General features: G+C 41.0%; 1 protein-coding gene across 2 annotated transcripts; it reads right to left on the reverse strand.

Moving 5' to 3' along the window:
- Positions 1 to 26: 26 nt before the first annotated feature.
- Positions 27 to 16,462, reverse strand: LOC109476297 (pre-mRNA-processing factor 6-like). 2 transcript variants are annotated; one of them, XM_019777208.1, is made up of 21 exons: positions 16,334 to 16,462; positions 16,037 to 16,096; positions 15,204 to 15,324; positions 14,697 to 14,815; positions 14,174 to 14,252; positions 13,866 to 13,960; positions 13,119 to 13,200; positions 12,213 to 12,350; positions 11,218 to 11,312; positions 10,399 to 10,591; positions 9,761 to 9,887; positions 8,593 to 8,759; positions 7,345 to 7,524; positions 6,681 to 6,794; positions 6,016 to 6,276; positions 5,071 to 5,190; positions 4,316 to 4,492; positions 3,318 to 3,519; positions 2,505 to 2,643; positions 1,799 to 1,925; positions 27 to 1,249 (listed from the first exon to the last, which is right to left on the reverse strand). In XM_019777208.1, the coding sequence occupies exons 1-21, from the start codon at positions 16,420 to 16,422 to the stop codon at positions 1,097 to 1,099; spliced, it is 2,838 nt and encodes a 945-aa protein (XP_019632767.1). In that variant the 5' UTR covers positions 16,423 to 16,462; the 3' UTR covers positions 27 to 1,096. The 2 variants fall into 2 exon arrangements, with proteins under 2 accessions (XP_019632767.1, XP_019632768.1); XM_019777209.1 differs by lacking the exons at positions 27 to 1,249; positions 1,799 to 1,925; positions 2,505 to 2,643; positions 3,318 to 3,519 and adding an exon at positions 3,548 to 3,663.
- Between the last annotated feature and the right edge of the window lie 166 nt (positions 16,463 to 16,628).

The raw sequence follows: 16,628 nt of genomic DNA on the forward strand, positions 1-16,628 counted from the left end.
CAAGAACTACATGTACAAATGTATGAAGTCATGCACAAATCATTTTCTATTTTACATACAGAACAAAGCTATCCTGTCTTGTATCTGTGTTAAACAAAACTTGTTATTGGCCACTACTGTTGGTTGGTTCCATGTACCAGAGTTGGAAAATTAATTTCACAAGATGAATACATGTCGTTTAGTCTTTGTGTTATCATAGGTATTCATATTACTATCACTCTCACACAATTCTATAGCATAGTAATTTTGAAAGCTATGACCTTTACCATTTTCATACTTATCTTGTCTACTTCTTGTTTCAACTTCTTTGCCAATACAATCTCCTCTAAATAAGAATGTGAATTGTAGTATGTGCATGGAAACTATGACCAGGGTTTGTGCTCTCCAAATACAACTCTACGTTTGCAGTCACAATATGAAACCAAGGGTCTCCTTAAAGAATGGTGCTTCCTATCATACATGTACTTGTAATCCCAGCACTATCATACTAATCATCAATACTAACGTTAATTTTTCTAATGAATATTCTTTATTGTGTCTTTATTGTTTTTCTAATGAATATTCTTTTATTATAATTATTGTGTCTTCAGGATATGTTTATCTAGGTAAGACGTAAAGTGTAGTAATTCCAAAGAAATATCTGAAAAGGCAAAATACTACAGCTACATGTACCACCCCTATGCCCAAGAAACAGCCCTGATTTAAAGTGATATTATGTAAGATTTTCAATATTTTAAACATGTTTTTTTTTACACATTTTGTTGTGCTACAAGCCTACCTGGGCTCATAATGACATTTGGGCAGTAAAAGATTAACGTTGTTGTGCTGCAAAAACATGCCGGAAACTTCCAAAGATACCCGAACAAAAACCCTGTTTGTTTACATTCTTTTTAGGACCCTCCTAAAAATGCAGCAGGCCTGGCGCAACTTATTCTCGCGCTGCACTGAGTTGCCGGAATAATTAAATATTGATGCTAATATGTTGAAAGTTATTGAAAATGACAATCTAGATGAGAAAATTTCAATTATTTATATCTACAGTTTTGTCGCAAAAATCTTACATAATATCACTTTAAAAACTTCCTGGCGAGTGAATCTAGAACATGTTCTTGATGTTGTTGGCCACCATGGGCAGGAGTTCGTCAGTTTTTGTTCTCCAGTTCTTGATGTCCTTGGAGAGTTCACACCACAGCTCACCGTGGTGGGGCTCTGCCTGGTTACATCTCTTCTTCACTTCTTCCTGCTGCTCCTGAGAGAGGGAACGAAAGAGTGGGAAAAGGAAGAAATGAGTCAAACACACAATTTACACTTGAAGTAACCTTCGAAGGCTGCTGATCTTTTCATATCAAAGCACAAATTTCTTCATTCTCTTCTTTCTTTAAACCTTTTTTTGGTCATCCATGAATGAATGAATGAATCCATCCAGTGTCTGCCCTTGGTTCTGAGTGGTTTACACCAGTGTCTGTCCTTGGTGCTGATTGGTTTACACCAGTGTCTGTCCTTGGTGCTGATTGGTTTACACCGGTGTCTGTCCTTGGTGCTGATTGGTTTATACCAGTGTCTGTCCTTGGTGCTGATTGGTTTACACCAGTGTCTGTCCTTGGTGCTGATTGGTTTACACCAGTGTCTGTCCTTGGTGCTGATTGGTTAACACCAGTGCTTGTCCTTGGTGCTGACAGACTGTCTTTTTCCCTGTATGTTGCCAGTTTCCCCATTCAGAATGCCTTCTTTATGTACCAAAATGCATGGGAAGGATTTTGACTGTTAACTAACTGAATTATAAAACAGTAAGGTTTACCTCTGTGCCATGTTGGGTTTCAAACTTGTAGAAGTAGGCCCAGGCATCGCCCTGATCAGGGTCGATCTTCACAGCACGGTTGAACCATTCCCGCGCCTTGTTCACCTTCCGCTCGCTCCAGAAGAGCCTACAAAGGGCGAATAAAAAATCCCATGTTAGAAGTTTAGGTCAAGGATGTTCTTAAGGCCATGTTGACTACAAAAGGTTGATCAGCTTGAAAAATTCATGTTAACTAGAAAAGGTTGATCAGCTTGAAAAATTCATGTCCCTTGCAGAAATCCACCCCCCCAAAAAAAGTCTAGGGTCGGCAGTTTTTTCTAGGCTTGGTCTGGGAACAGGAAACACAATTTTTTTTCCTAGGCCTCAGTACGACAGTACCGTACCTCAACTATCATGAAAGTTCATCTGTATTGGAAGTTACATGTTTAAAGTTAAAACTTTTGGTCCAAAACAAAAAATTCTCTCACTTAGAACTTTCGACCAGTCACTCTGGTCTTCCTCAGTAGACTTCATTGAACTGCGACGGGGGCCGACATCGTCTACCAGATACCTTTGACCCAGTGTTGACGTCACACTTCAAAGAAGCCACGTGACAAGCTTCACTGGGTCAGTCTACTGAGGAAGACCAGAGTGACTGGTCGAAAGCTCTAGGTGAGAGAACTTTTTTGTGTTGGACCAAAAGTTTTAACTTCAAACAGTACCGTACCTCGCCACAGCCAACAGTACGTGAGCGTCGTGCTCGCAGCGCTTGAGAGCGTCCACACTCTTGGTCTTGCGCTGCGGACGTGCCTCCATGAAGATAGCCTCTGCCCAGAGTCTGCCTGCAGTCGGACACTCCTGTAGGGCTGTGGAACAGTGTTTTGTTAATAGTTTCATCAGGTTGGTAAGACACTGAGTAAAGAGACTCTTTTTACACAACCAGACTCTTTTTACACAACTAGTCAGAATTGCCCTGAGAAAGGTGACAGACGGTCACCGAAACGTCGGCTGAATTAAAGACTTGGTTGTATAAAAAGAGTCTCTTTACTCAGGAACAGTGGTTTGTTTACATCAGGTTGTGAGATAGACAAGGAAATCGTTACTCAAGCAACTGGATACGTTTTGAATTGTTGTCCGTTTCTTAATGTAATTTTTAAATTATTCATTATTTTTCGGCCGTTTCCAAAAAAAAAAGTTTTCAACCATACTGTAAATCGTACGAAACAGTTGCAAAATGGGCAAAAATATACAGTATTACCGTAAGTTGCAATAAAAAAATTTAAAATCCATACCAATGTCGTACAATGCCAAAATCAAATGACAAAAGACAAAAATGTAAAGAAATAAATTTGAAGAGTAAATTATTCGCTAAACCATATTCTGTGCCATTTGTTCATGACCACGTAGATTTCATTCTAAAAAGGACTTTTTTTTGTAACGCTTTTTTTTTCAATATGCATGCGCGCATCAGTTTTGGGGTTCCCAGAGGATGCCATCCATATAATCAAATCAACATGGCCTTACTGTTACTTAAACCTACCTCTAGCCATGAGGCTCTGAGCGATCTGCCTGTTGCTGGCCCTCCACTCCAGACGTACAGACTCCAGCCACAGTTCAGCACACTGAGGGTTCTTCAGACGGGACTTCTCCAGGATAGCTCGAGCCTTGGTGATGTTACACAGCTTCTCCTCTAACTGTGACAGCAGCAGCCACAGAGAGATGGAGTGGGGACATTTCTTCAACTGTGGAACAACAGAAACACGAGTTATAGTGTGTTTTTGTCACGATTTCTCCAGGATAGTTCAAGCTTTGGTGATGTTACACAGCTTCTCCTCTAACTGTGACAGCAGCAGCCACAGAGAGATGGAGTGGGGACATTTCTTCAACTGTGGAACAACAGAAACACTTGAGTTATAGTGTGTTTTTGTCACGATTTCTTCAGGATAGCTTGAATCTTGGTGATGTTACACAGTAGTAGCCACAGAGAGATGGAGTGGGGACATTTCTTATATTACATGTTCGCCGTGGCAGTAGGTTAAGCAAAAAGAAAGTCTGTGAATTATTTGTTCACAATTATACCAGTACAGAAGTGACTGAAATTTCAAAAACCCGTGAATAGTAAAGTACCATGAAAACATTTTGATTCACAGTAACATACATGTGGGATCGTGTGGAGTATCGGTAGTGTGTTTGGCTCAGTACCAAGAGATTCTGAGTTCGAATCCTACCATGTCACCAATCTTGTGCCCTTGGGAAAGGCACTTAACACGACTTTCCTCACTTCACTCAGGTGTAAATGAGTATCTGGCTTTAGTTAGGGATGTCCCTCGGATAGGATGTTAAATGGAGGTCCCGTGTTTGGGAGATCCAGGCACGTTAAAGAACCCACCGCACTTATCGAAAAGAGTAGGGGACCTTCCCGGTGTGAGTGGTTCAAACCTTACAGTCCGGTCTTACTTACACGTACAAAACTGGTGTGTTATGCCTGTAGGCAGTTTACCGGTTATGCAAAACAAACAAACAAACAAACAAGCCCACCCCCTGGTTGTAAGCGTCCCTGGCGGCATCAGTTTTGCCCTCCTGTTCCAGGATCTGTCCCCTCATCATCCAGAGTTTGGGGAAGTCTGCGTAGTGCTTCAGTCCCTCCTCTATCAGGTCCTGAGCCTTCTCTGTCTCCTTCAGAACCCACTCCAGCTTCACAGACTTCATAAACACCTACAACACAAACAACAATCTGTTAGAATCATTGATTGATCTATCAATAGATTCAGCCATCCATCCACCCCCTTGATCCGGTTCGATCTGGATTGTGCCGGATCGAAGCCAGATCATAGCGAATCAATCCACCTCGAGCCGGTCAAGTTTATCCTAGTGGGAATGGGGCCAAATTGATGGAGAGGCTGAGCAATTGATTGTATGATTAATTTTTATTTCATAGAAATGTTTGAAGCATTCATAAGATTTTTTGCAGTCACCCATTAATAGATTGTTTCAATCGTAAACTCAAAGACTATATCGCAAACTCTTGTTTTTCACTGTGCTGTAAAATTAGCTGCTACAAGTACAAACTTCACTAAACAGTATCAAATCTCTAACAGCAAGCAGGTTAAATTTGGTCTGAGCAGAGCATTTTTCACTACTGCTTCTAGCCTTATACTTACAAATCTGATGTTTTGTAGAAAGGTTTTACATTACAAAATGGATAATAATACCCCTTGCATGCTTGGTTGAAAACTATACATTTCTTGAAATAAACCTCCAAGACTGTAGTGTCTGCAGAATGTAGAATCTACCCTGGCAGTTGGTGCGCTGGCACGAGCTTTAGCGAGCAGTCGGCGAGCGCGTTCATCCTCATTGTTCTCAGACTCCAGTTTCACAGCAGCCAACCAGATCTCCTCGCTGTTCGGGTTGGCCTGGAGAAGAAAGATGTTTTTTGTTCGTTATATTAAACTTTTGCAGAAGGAAAATATATTGTTTTTGCTCTGTTTTTCTTCTTCCATTCCAAACAAATAAGGTCAATGACCTGGACCAGAAGTCTGTCACCATGGCAACTGGTGCTGTAGCAGTAATGCTAATGCCACTTTAGATATACATGTGTAGTTATTGTTGGTTTGATTTCTTTTCTGTGTGCAGTGGAGTATGAAATGGCCGACATTTTGCGAGATATATGAATTGGGAGGTGTTAATAGAAATGCAGTTTTTTGTAGGCTGGGAAGGTGAATAAATCTATGGAACATTTTGGTGACATCTCTTTCGGTGCTATAGTGAGGGCAGTGACAAATAAAGTGCATTTCATCCTCCACTGCATTTCCTGTACAATATTTACATAAGGCCAAGTTGATTTGATTATATGGATGACATCCTCCGGGAGCCCCAAAACTGATGCGCGCGTGCGAATAAAAAAAAAAGTTTAGCAAAAAAAAAAAAGTGTTTTCATTATGAAATCTACGTGGTCATGAGGGTTGAACAAATGGGACAGAATATGGTTTGGCGAATAATTTAATCTTCAAGTTCATTTCCTTACAATTTCGTCTTTTTTCGTTTGATTTTGGCATTCTACGACATTGGTATAGTTTTTACTTATTTTTTTGTAACTTACGGTATATTTTTGCTCATTTTGCAACTGTTTTGTACGATTTACAGTATGGTTGAAAACTTTTTTTTTTGAAACGGCCAAAAATTCATGCGCGCGCGGATGTCATCCATATAATCAAATCAACATGGCCTAACACACAAACCTGGAAAGCCAGTGAGAGGATCTTCCTGGCAGCCGGCACGTCTCCAGCCAGCCATTTAGACTTGGCGCCCATAAGCCAGAGAACCTCGGCTTTCGGACAATGAGCGACCGCTCGCTGCAGCAGGGCCTCCAGCTGCTCCCGCGTCCCGTGGTTCTTCTCGAAGTACGCCGCCCGCTGCCAGATACTCTTCTTACTGGGGAACACGGTCAGCGCGTGGGCGTAGATGGCACGGGCGCACTCTATCGCACTGTGGGTGGTGGACTGTGTGGGGAATGAAACTATTGGTTACAAGGAAAGTAAAGATACATAGGTATGTGCACTAGTACATGTATATTGGTACCGGTATATGGAAGACTTTTCTTGCAACACGTTTTCTGTAAATGGGTTATACATGTATATCTTATAGGATTTTTAGTGTTTTATGCATTTTTTTGCAATAAGGACCACAGCAAGAATAGCAATGATGAAAATTTTTACGCTGATTGTTGTTGTTTGTTTGTTTGTTTGTTTGTTTACTCACACTCTTGGCATAACACATCTAGGTGTGTTTCCTGTCCTAATATTGTTTGTTTTTTGTCCTAAAGTTGTTTGTTTGTCTCTCAGCATCCTAAGTTGATGTGCATTACATGTCCTTAAGCTGTTTGTTTGTTTGTTTGTTTACTCACACTCTCGGCGTCCTCCATCCATGTGTGTTTCCTGTCCTCCTCCTCCACGCCCACCCCGATGACAGCCCGGATGATTGATTGACAGGTGATGATGCTGCCTGCCTTCTCACACTCCTGCAGAAAAAAAAAAGACATCAACTTTTGGAGTTAGCAGTGGTAACACTTTTGTACAAAAACACAGCTTGAAGTCCATTTGTGTTGGTAAAAGTCATTCTCATCATCATCTTCAGTCCTCCTCTAAAGATTTGCATCAAAGGAAGTTTAGCTTTCAGTACTGTTTGTCTTTTATTGCAGAGAAAAGTTCATGTCCTCCAGGAGAAAGACAAGATGTTAACCTTTGGTCTTTGGCCACATTATTTCATTTTCTTGACTTTAAGGTGAAAACATAGCAAGCGGACATTAGACAAGCATATGGCAAGGAGGTAAACTTAAATATGACTGTATTCACTCCATAAAACACAAAAGTGCACCAAGACATAGACCTGGTCCTTAGGCTTTGTTTTCTTTGTTTTACAAAGCATTACAAAAAATCAACCAAGGAATTAACTTAGTGTGGTCTTAGGAACAGAATTCCTTGCCAAAACAACAGAAAACAACCGTGACAAAGTCTGAATTTTTCCAAAAAAAGGGAAGAAAACGATTTCGCTAATAAAGTAAACCGTACCTCTGCGTCCTCTATCCACTGTTCGCGGTTAATCTCCACCATGTTAGATCGGAGGGACTGCAGGGCACGGTCGATGATCCGGTTGACGTTGTCGTTGTTTTTCTGCGCCTCCTCCAGCTTGGCGGCAGTAATCCAGATCTGACGGTCTGTCGGGATGTTCTCACGTGCTTTGTTCAACACCTGGGGAAAAGGTAGTAAAGGTCTTTGGGGTTAAGGTAGCCAACATCAAGTTGTTGATGATTCTGCTACATTGGAGTATTTGTGCTGTAGAATTTGGACCATCGCGCACCGGGGCATGCCCCTACTCTTTTTCGAAAGGTGTGGTGGGATCTTTAACGAGCTCGAGGTGTGGCTCTCCTCAAACACTGGACCTCCAGTTTACGTCCTATCCAAGGGACGTCCCTATTAACCGAAGCTAGGTACTCATTTACACCTGAGTTAAGTGAGGAAATTCGTGTGAAGTGCCTTTCCCAAGGGCACAAGATCGGTGACATGGGTGGGGATCAAACCCTGGACCTCTAGGTCCCGAGTCGAACGCGCTACCGCTGCGCCACACGACCCCACAAAAAAGGTGCCAGTAAATTTTATGGATGGCATCCTCCGCAGACACCATATTTAATGCTATAGGGCAAAAAAAAAAAAGGCGGGCCAAAAAAACAAGATTCCTACATTATCAAATTTTGAACATCATAAACATTGTTAAACAAGAAATGATGCCTATATTGTGCTAAGTTTACTGCCAACTATTACAACTTCCATTTGTCACTAAAACAACTCTAAAATCATTGTGCAATTTGCTTTGATTTAGTCGGATCTCCACAAAAGAAATGAAAAACATCACTACATCAAAGTAAAAGACAAAAAATTCAATCAGAGCCTTGTCTTGTCTCCTCTCTTCCTATCCACAACCCACATTCCGGCATGGCAACAGACATCTTTGCCCATTTTTGGCATGGTGACCACTGTCAGGGGGCAGTTTTTTTTTCAAAATTAGACGAAAATTGATGCGCGTGCCTTCATAACCCTAATTTTCACAGACATGCATATGCAATTTTGGCACCCCAGGGTGTGAGCTTCTAGCAGGCTTCTTGCATAATTCTTTTTGAACTTATTATGTGCTGTTTTCTTATTACATTCATATGCTGCTATTCTAAAGCAACCCACAGCACTAGTAAAAGAGCTTGTTTTGGAATGCAACAAGCCTTGTTCCTAGAAGACAATTTCTTCACAAGCCACACCGGTACGTACCTTCCTGGCGTTTTCGTAGGTCTCCAGTTTGGCGAGAGCCAACCACAGTTCTACGCTCTGCGGGCAGCACTCCACGGCCCGACTCAGCATGATGCGAGCATCTTCAGGCTCCTCCAGCTCTACTGCAGCCTTCCACAGCCGCACTGAGTTAGGGATGTGTTCCAGGGCTGGGGGAGGCAAAATGAAAGAAAAATGTTAGGGTATAGAATTTTATTCTTACACAACCAGTAAGGTTCTCACCTGCTTACGTTTCGATGTCTATCAGACACCTTCCTCAGAGCTTCTGACTGGAGTTCTGCAACTCGCCGCTATTTAACGCCAAAGTAGGTGGCGCTTTTGCGGCGAGAATGCAATCCCAAACGTGGCTGAGCTTGTATCCCCCCTCGTCCCGGTTACCTTACTGGTTGTGTAAGAAGAAAATTCTATACCCTACAGTATCTTCCAACCTGATGAAATTAAGAAAAATGAAAGAAAAGAAAAATGTTGCCTGTCCATTTTCAATCAGCCTTATACACTGTAAATCAGAGCTCAAATTTCATTTTTGAGAATAGGTGCACACCCAACCTAAAAAAATTGGGTGCACAAAAAAAATTTTGGGTGCACCATAAAAATCTTACTGCTCCTCATTTAAGATTGAATTGGAAATGGGAGCTAACAATTAGTAGTACTACAGAAAAGATTTAGTATTTTTCTGACACTTAGATTCCAAGTATATCCTGTATGCTATACATTCAATATATACAAAAATGCCAACAAAAATGTTAAATTTTACATAGGAACGCCACAAAAATGCTGACATAATTCAGACAACATTGCAGTCAAAAAAACAACAAAACACACTGGTCCTTCTGAAACAGGTTGAACTGTTACAGTAGTTTCCAACAAAAGAAATTGGACTTAACCAAGCTTTTGACTGTTCAACTTTTGTCTTTGTCAAGGAATGAGTGATGAACCACTTTGGTAACATCACATTATGATGGCAAAGACTGGAGTTGAACAGTTGAAAATTTATGTCAGTCCAATATTTTGTGTTGGAAAATTCAGTTTAAACCCATTCCAGAATGACTCTTACAATCACTGATGAGCCTTCAAGCAATCACTGGTCCTTCTTGGACACAAAAACGGATCATGCTTGTTTAATTAGAAGGACAGATCAGAGGATGCTCACCTTTTCTGAAGATCCTTTTCTTGGCCCTCATCTCCTCCTCGATCTCGGCAGCCTTGATCCACAGACGCACGGATCCGGAGATCTGTCGTACAGCCTGGGTCACCACGGCACGCCCTATGTCAGTGGGCTACAGGGGTCAACAAGAACAAACAAAAATGATGAAAATAAGTTGTTCTTATCTGGACTTATCGGCTTTAAAAGAATTCACCAGACAGTCCCCTGCAGTTCCAGAACAAGCTGCTAGGGGGACCAAACCCACACCATTTATTCCTGACAGGAAAAGCTATCTGTCATCAAAAAGTCAAGACATCTTCAAGTCAAGTCATCTTCCGGACAAAAGATACAAAAACCAGAAGTTCTGCTGCAGTACCAAGGTCAGCCACCAGGAGGCCAATATTCGACCTTGACCTTTGTCTTTCCAAGACTTACCAACACACCAAATATCATCACAATCCATAAAGGCGTTCTGAAGTTATGCTGACCACAAAGTTGCGAACATGAAAAGTTGACATGAAAAGAATGAAAATTTACTTTGAATTTGAAAATCCAGTTTTGCTGCCCTGAAATACTTATTGCATTGGGTGTCTCTAAATATAGTTAAAGATCAAAGTTGAAAGTTGAAAGTTCACGACCCTGACCTGTAGCCTGATGGCCTCCAGCCAGACGTCCTCACTCTTCTGACAGACCTCTGTTCCCTTCATGATGATGTTCCTGGCAGCCTGCACCTTCCCCGTCACCTCCTCCAGACGGGCAGAGGCGATCCACGCCGGCGGGTGGTTAGGGTTGGTGTCACGCACGGACTTCAGCAGCAGCCGAGCTTTCTTCACATCACTGTGGACAACAGGAAGGATTGAGGCCACACACCAGTATTTATGGGCGAACCCCATAGTAAAAAGTAATACGGGCACAAAGTAGTGCTGCACAATACTAGAGAAAGGTGCAGAGATTGTTCTCTGCATGGCAATGAGATGGAAATGGAGGAGTATGTTGGAGGAATACGTCAGTTTTGAGACTGTAAAAGTTGAATTATGCATGGTGCGTGTTCAGTCGGCGTAGATTTGCGCTTGGATACTTGTCCCGCATAGTACTGTGCGTAGGCTGCAGTTCCATGACCTCTGCAGTGGCACTAATAAAAGAGGGTGTTACAACAGAACGAGCCGGCAAACCTAAGCTCATTTTCACGTATTTTGTACACTATACTCTGAAGTTAAACATAGTTGTCCAAGCACTACAGCAGGGGGCTAGTCCACTGGTAGTGCTGTGTGTTTGACCTTCCCACACTCTTTCTCATAGATGCTGAGTGATGAGCAGAGAAAGCAGCCTGTACCATTTTTAAAGTCTTTGGTATGACCTGGCCGGGTTTGAACTCATGACCTCCCGGTTACAAGGTGAGCACTGATTTAAGCTACTGTACCGGTTCATGGTAAGTAAATGCTAGATAAAAACAGCAGAGTTACCTGATGTCCCCTCCATACTGTGGGATCATGGACTGTAGATCAGTCAGGTAGCCTTTGGGATCCACAACAGTCTGTCCACTCACCGAGTCTGATACCTGTCAGTAACACAACAAGTCAATTGGTGGGAATGTTTAGGTAAATAAAAAATTGGGCACACACAACATAACATGTACAGTAGAATGCCAGAAAAACCTAATTACCAACTATACTGCCTCTTTTTACATCCTTCCGCGGAAGGGTTTTGTGAGAGATTTAGATTTTCATGTTCGCAGCTGTTTCTCGTGTTTGGGTGGACGGATTCTTTTAAGACTCGGTATATGATTTGCTATTGGGCTGCAGATGATGCACGTTCTTTTCTTTTTATTGTATATGTGTTTTCGGGCGTGAAAATGGTGCCTTTTGGTGGCCCCAAAACACCCCTTTGAGTGTGAAAGTGGTCGCGACCGTTGACCTTTGGCGTGTTTAAGCTATTCTCGGTCTGGTCCACGTATATGACCCCTCACACAGAGGGGTGTCCGGTCTCGACAAATTCTTTGTTTAAAACCTATATAAAAAGCCGGGAGGTATAAAATCTCAGATTTTACTTGTTAGAGCTTGAATCTGAAATTCTTTGGCTAACTTCCAAGTTTAAAAACGTACACTGTAAGAAAGCAAAGGTTTTCTGATTTTTTTCACAAAACATGCTGTATACTAGTATCCAATAGTACCTTTACATACGTGACCCTACAGAAATATCTAGGTGCCCCCAGTGAAAATTTAAGTGTACAGCTCCAATTTTAGGTGCACAAAAGTGCATATATGCTTTATGTATTTTCAACCCTGTGAAAGCTACTAAAATGTTGATGAGAAAAAAAACTTTAACTAAAAACATGAAAACTTTACTTTCAAACATCCTATACCGTACTTCAATTTTAACACAAGACCATGCAAAATGTAGCAATTTTAATGTTTAATTTTGAAGTGAGTAAAATGTTATCTATGTCTCCATTCCTGACCTGGTTGAGTTTGATGTCCATGAGGGTGTTCCTGGCCTCCCCAATCTTCCTCCAGTCCACCTCAGTAGCTGCTCCCCAGGGGGTACTTACCCCCGGGGTCATCCCCCCAGGGTAGGGGGTCGTGAAACCACCCATATGCTGTCCCAGGGGAGAGAAAAATTCCAAATTTAACAATAAACTAGAAAATGTAACATTTGCAAAGCAAATGCATGATGTTTACCTTCAGACATGGTCTGCCCTGTTAATTTTTACTCAAACACATTTACATATATGTACTACAGTATATGGTGACAGGAGTAGAGCAGACCATGAAATTGCAACATTATGTAACCCAACACCAGTCACCATGGTGACAGACATCTACAATTCATGTCATTGGCCAGGTCAGAGGTTAGTGTTTGGAACAGAAGAGGAAGAAACTGAGTAAAAACAATATGTTTTCCTTCGGTAAACATAATCAGAAATTTCAGACTTATGCAGAAAGTATGTAATCTTTGGCTTCCTGAATTTCCCCATGTCCAGTCAGACTCTGACACCTTTTGACCTCCTGACATTCTGCCTGTCAATCTTCCCCAACCCATGTGCTGTCAACCTACTCTGTCTGGACCCAAAATTTATGAATTCAAGCAATATTATCTAAACTTACAAACTGCCCAACAGTGAACTTGTGCAAAATTATGTAAATTTGAAAATTTATCATTTATATGTATGTTATCGTAACTACTAAAATTTTTTGCTTAATGATAAGATTATAAAGCGTTATAATGTCAGGCAGTAATGTAGCCTATTGACTGCCACTGTTGGATATCTTATATTCTCTTGCTCAAGTAAAACATTGATATACATGGTAATACAGTGGTACAGCACTTTTATTCCATTACTAAGAGACAGCCCTGTATTGTTTACCTGTTGACGTGGGTCCAGTGCGTTAACATGTCCAGTTGACATCGCTGCTTTAGCCAAGAAAGTATCTGGCACAGGAGTCAGTCTAACGGAAAAGTCAAGAAAATGAGAGAGATCACAACAAGTTGCTGTCATCATCATCATCATCATCATTCATCCTCCGTAGAGGTGGAGCATACAAAGTTAGATCGCCACAACTGTCTGTCATACATCACTGAGAAACGTTCATGTCCCTCCAAGCCAGTTTCAGTTTCAATAAGTTTCTTAACTGTTATGTTTGGGCGTCCAACTCTTCTCTTACAGGTATCAGGGTTCCAGAGTAGAAGCCTACTGGCTGGTTCTTCACTACGTATTACATGACCGGCCAAGCTTAGTCGTCGACATTTGACTACAAGTTGCTGTATCTTTATCAAATATCCTCAAAGTTAAAATTACACAACCCAAACTTTCATTAACTGTGGCATTCAAGGGTATTAACCCCATCAATAATACTGATCCTGGATTCTTATAGTAAACTAGATACTTAAGTCAAATACTTTCACTAAGTCCAAGATTAGCACAATATGAGGTGTTTGTTTGTTTGTTTGCTTGTTTGTTTGTTTGAGTCTTTGTTTATTCATAAAGTACTCACATGAGTTAAGAGGTCAGAGTCGGACAAAGTGTAACAGCATACGGGTTAAATGATTTAAGTCCAAACGAATTCATAAGCATGTACTCAAAATACATCTATATAGACGAAAAGTTTCATACTTTTCGTGGCGGGGGTTACGCTGTCTCTTGTTGCGAGCGTCGCCGACTTCCGGAATGCTGTTCCACATGTCGTCAGACACATCTGACAGTTTTCTCTGGAGTAAAACAACGTAAGAATCATCAGGACACACTGGCAAATCGACAAATGCAATTCATTCGACAAATGTAATTCATTTTGTCTTCACAGCTGCAAAATTTCAGTCTGCGGAAAATGGATATGCTCACAGAAGATTTAAAAGTGTTCACAGTTGAAGAAGGGCTCAAATTAACACCTGCTTGACCCATACTCAAATTACAGATTGTTTTACCTTCAGGTCGACAAACTGTTGCTGGATCTTGGGTCGCTCCTGACGATACTTCATGATCTCTTCTCTCTCCCTCTGTTCTCTGGAAAACAAGGAATCAAGGAGTAATTAAGCAGAAGTTAAGGAACCAATAATAACATTATTCTGTAGAAAAGCTATCAGACACAGAGAAGCAAACCAAAGCTAGCATAAGACTAGAGAAGTAACATTTGCAAAGCAAATGCATAATGTTTACCTTCGGACATGGTCTGCTCTCTTAATTCTTACTCAAACACATTCACATACATGTAGTACTAGTATATTTTATATGGTGACAGGAGCAGAGCAGACCATGAAATTACAACATTATGTAACCCAACACAAGTCACAATGGTGACAGGCGTCAACAAATCATGTCATTGGTCAGGTCATAGGTCACTGTTTGGAGAAGAAGAAGAGGAAGAAACAGAGCAAAAACAATATGTTTTCCTTTGATTTGGTAAACATAATTAACACAGACTGTAGTGAGATTTTCTGTCATGCTGACCTCCTTTCTTTGCGCTTTTCGTCCATCCTTTTGTCAATGGCCTCGTAGATGGCATCAGCCTCTTCATCGTCCTTTTCATACGGACCGCTGGCAAACAGACTGCCTCCATATCCTGCAAACTGGAGTATCATGGTCATATTAGAGACAACAGACAAGGATTGACAAACATTGCATGTCAAAAATCTGTTCAAGGATATCAAAAGGTAATTTTCTTTTTTACCATACTGTATACAGGTACATAGTTTTGTTACAGACAAGTATGCATTGACAATTAGAGGAAATTATATATGTACAGTATAATCTGTGCACAGACATCTACAGAAATTTAAACAGAAAAAAGACTAAACATAATTTTTGACACACTGTATGCTCCGCCTTTTCGTCGGTGTATATGGTGAGATAATCCCTGCTCACTCGGTGGTTTATTCGGTGGTTATCGCACCTGACCAGGGATTATCTCACCATATACACCTCTGGGCAGGGCATTAACCCTTTATTAAACAATACCTCGTCATAGTTGGAGTCATTCAGATCCTCCTCCTCCTCTTCCTCCTCCTGGTTTTTCGCCTTCTGTGCCGCGTGCTGCGCCGCAAACGTACGCTTTCCCGGAGGGGCGTGGCGGTCGTCGCTGGGAACAACGATAATTTCATCATCATATTCATGGGAAATCAGAAAGATAACATTTGCAAAGCAAATGCATAATGTTTACCTTTGCATATGGTCTGCTAAGTAATTCTTAAACAAAGTCATATGTAGTAACAGGAGTCTAAAACCCTCCTGCTATAAAATTGCAACATGATGTAACCCAACACTAGTTACCATGGTGACAGACATCTGGTTCAGGTCATTGACTTAATTGGTGTGGATAAGAAGAATAAGAGGAAACAGCAAAACAATATTTTTTCCTTTGGTAAACATAATAAAGAAAGTAAACTTGGGCTTCTTTCATTGCATTACAGTCCTTAGAATATCATTGTTTTTAAAAGTGTCTTAATTTTATTGTTTGATTTTAATTTACTGGTAACCTTCTCCCTTCTGCCCAAGTTGCAATGAATAGAAAATTGGTAGCCAAACTACTTTACTTAGTGTGCTAACAAGTTATGCTCATGTAGCTTATGTGTTATCACTATAACACTACAATGGTTATTTCTTTATGTCATCTTTTGCACTTGGCTACATATTAGTGATACAGTTATTCTCAACATTAGGTCATTGCCAATACTTGCAATACAAATGTAAGAGAATTGTGGATAATAAATTATGACTGTAGTTGTAATTTGACCACTTTTTTTTCAAGAAAATGCTGAAGGTTATGACATGTTGATTTAATGAAGACTTACACAACATCTGTGGCGTCACGGGCAGGACCGATATCAGATCTGGTGGTGAAACCAGTGGCTCTGTGGGGAAACAAACAAACAAACAAGTAAATACAAACAGTAAAGATTCTAAAATTATTAGTATGTTGGCTTTCTAGAACCATGCACTGAAAAAAGGCATCCGGATCCGCACTGAAAAAAAAATTTCCAGCACACTCGGGTTCTCAAATTTGGCGTTGCGTACAGCTGTGAAAACGCGATGAATTTCAATCAAAATTGGCTCAAAGACGTCTAGAAGGAGTAACAAAAGTGTCTTACCCTCTTCCAAGGCCCGGGACGTATCCAAGAGGACTTGGAACGCCGATAAAATGTTTCTTCTTTATGTTGGGATTTACTTGTGTGGCCATCTTGCCTATCGTTCGTGGGGCGTCTGATCAAAGTCTCGCAGGTTCTAGCGAGATTTACGAAGTGACGAGAACGGAATCTGCCACTTGGATTTAGGTAGGAAAGGGACTCACAGAACAACTTTCTTTTACAGATGTTTAATCTGCACATGAATATGAATGAATGATCGAATAAAGCTACTATTCTAATATTTTACTGAAAAATGAAG

Source organism: Branchiostoma belcheri, unplaced genomic scaffold (assembly GCF_001625305.1).
Source record: "Branchiostoma belcheri isolate BF01 breed outbred unplaced genomic scaffold, Haploidv18h27 scaffold37, whole genome shotgun sequence".
Taxonomy (NCBI): Eukaryota; Metazoa; Chordata; class Leptocardii; order Amphioxiformes; family Branchiostomatidae; genus Branchiostoma; species Branchiostoma belcheri.

Coding starts and splice junctions, on each gene's coding strand:
- LOC109476297 (XM_019777208.1), bottom strand. CDS start 16,422: ATGGCCACACAAGTAAATCCCAACATAAAGAAGAAACATTTTATCGGC. Junction 16,097..16,333: donor GTCCCGGGCCTTGGAAGAGG/GTAAGACACTTT, acceptor GTTTCCCCACAG/AGCCACTGGTTTCACCACCA. Junction 9,888..10,398: donor TGGAGGCCATCAGGCTACAG/GTCAGGGTCGTG, acceptor TGACCCCTGTAG/CCCACTGACATAGGGCGTGC.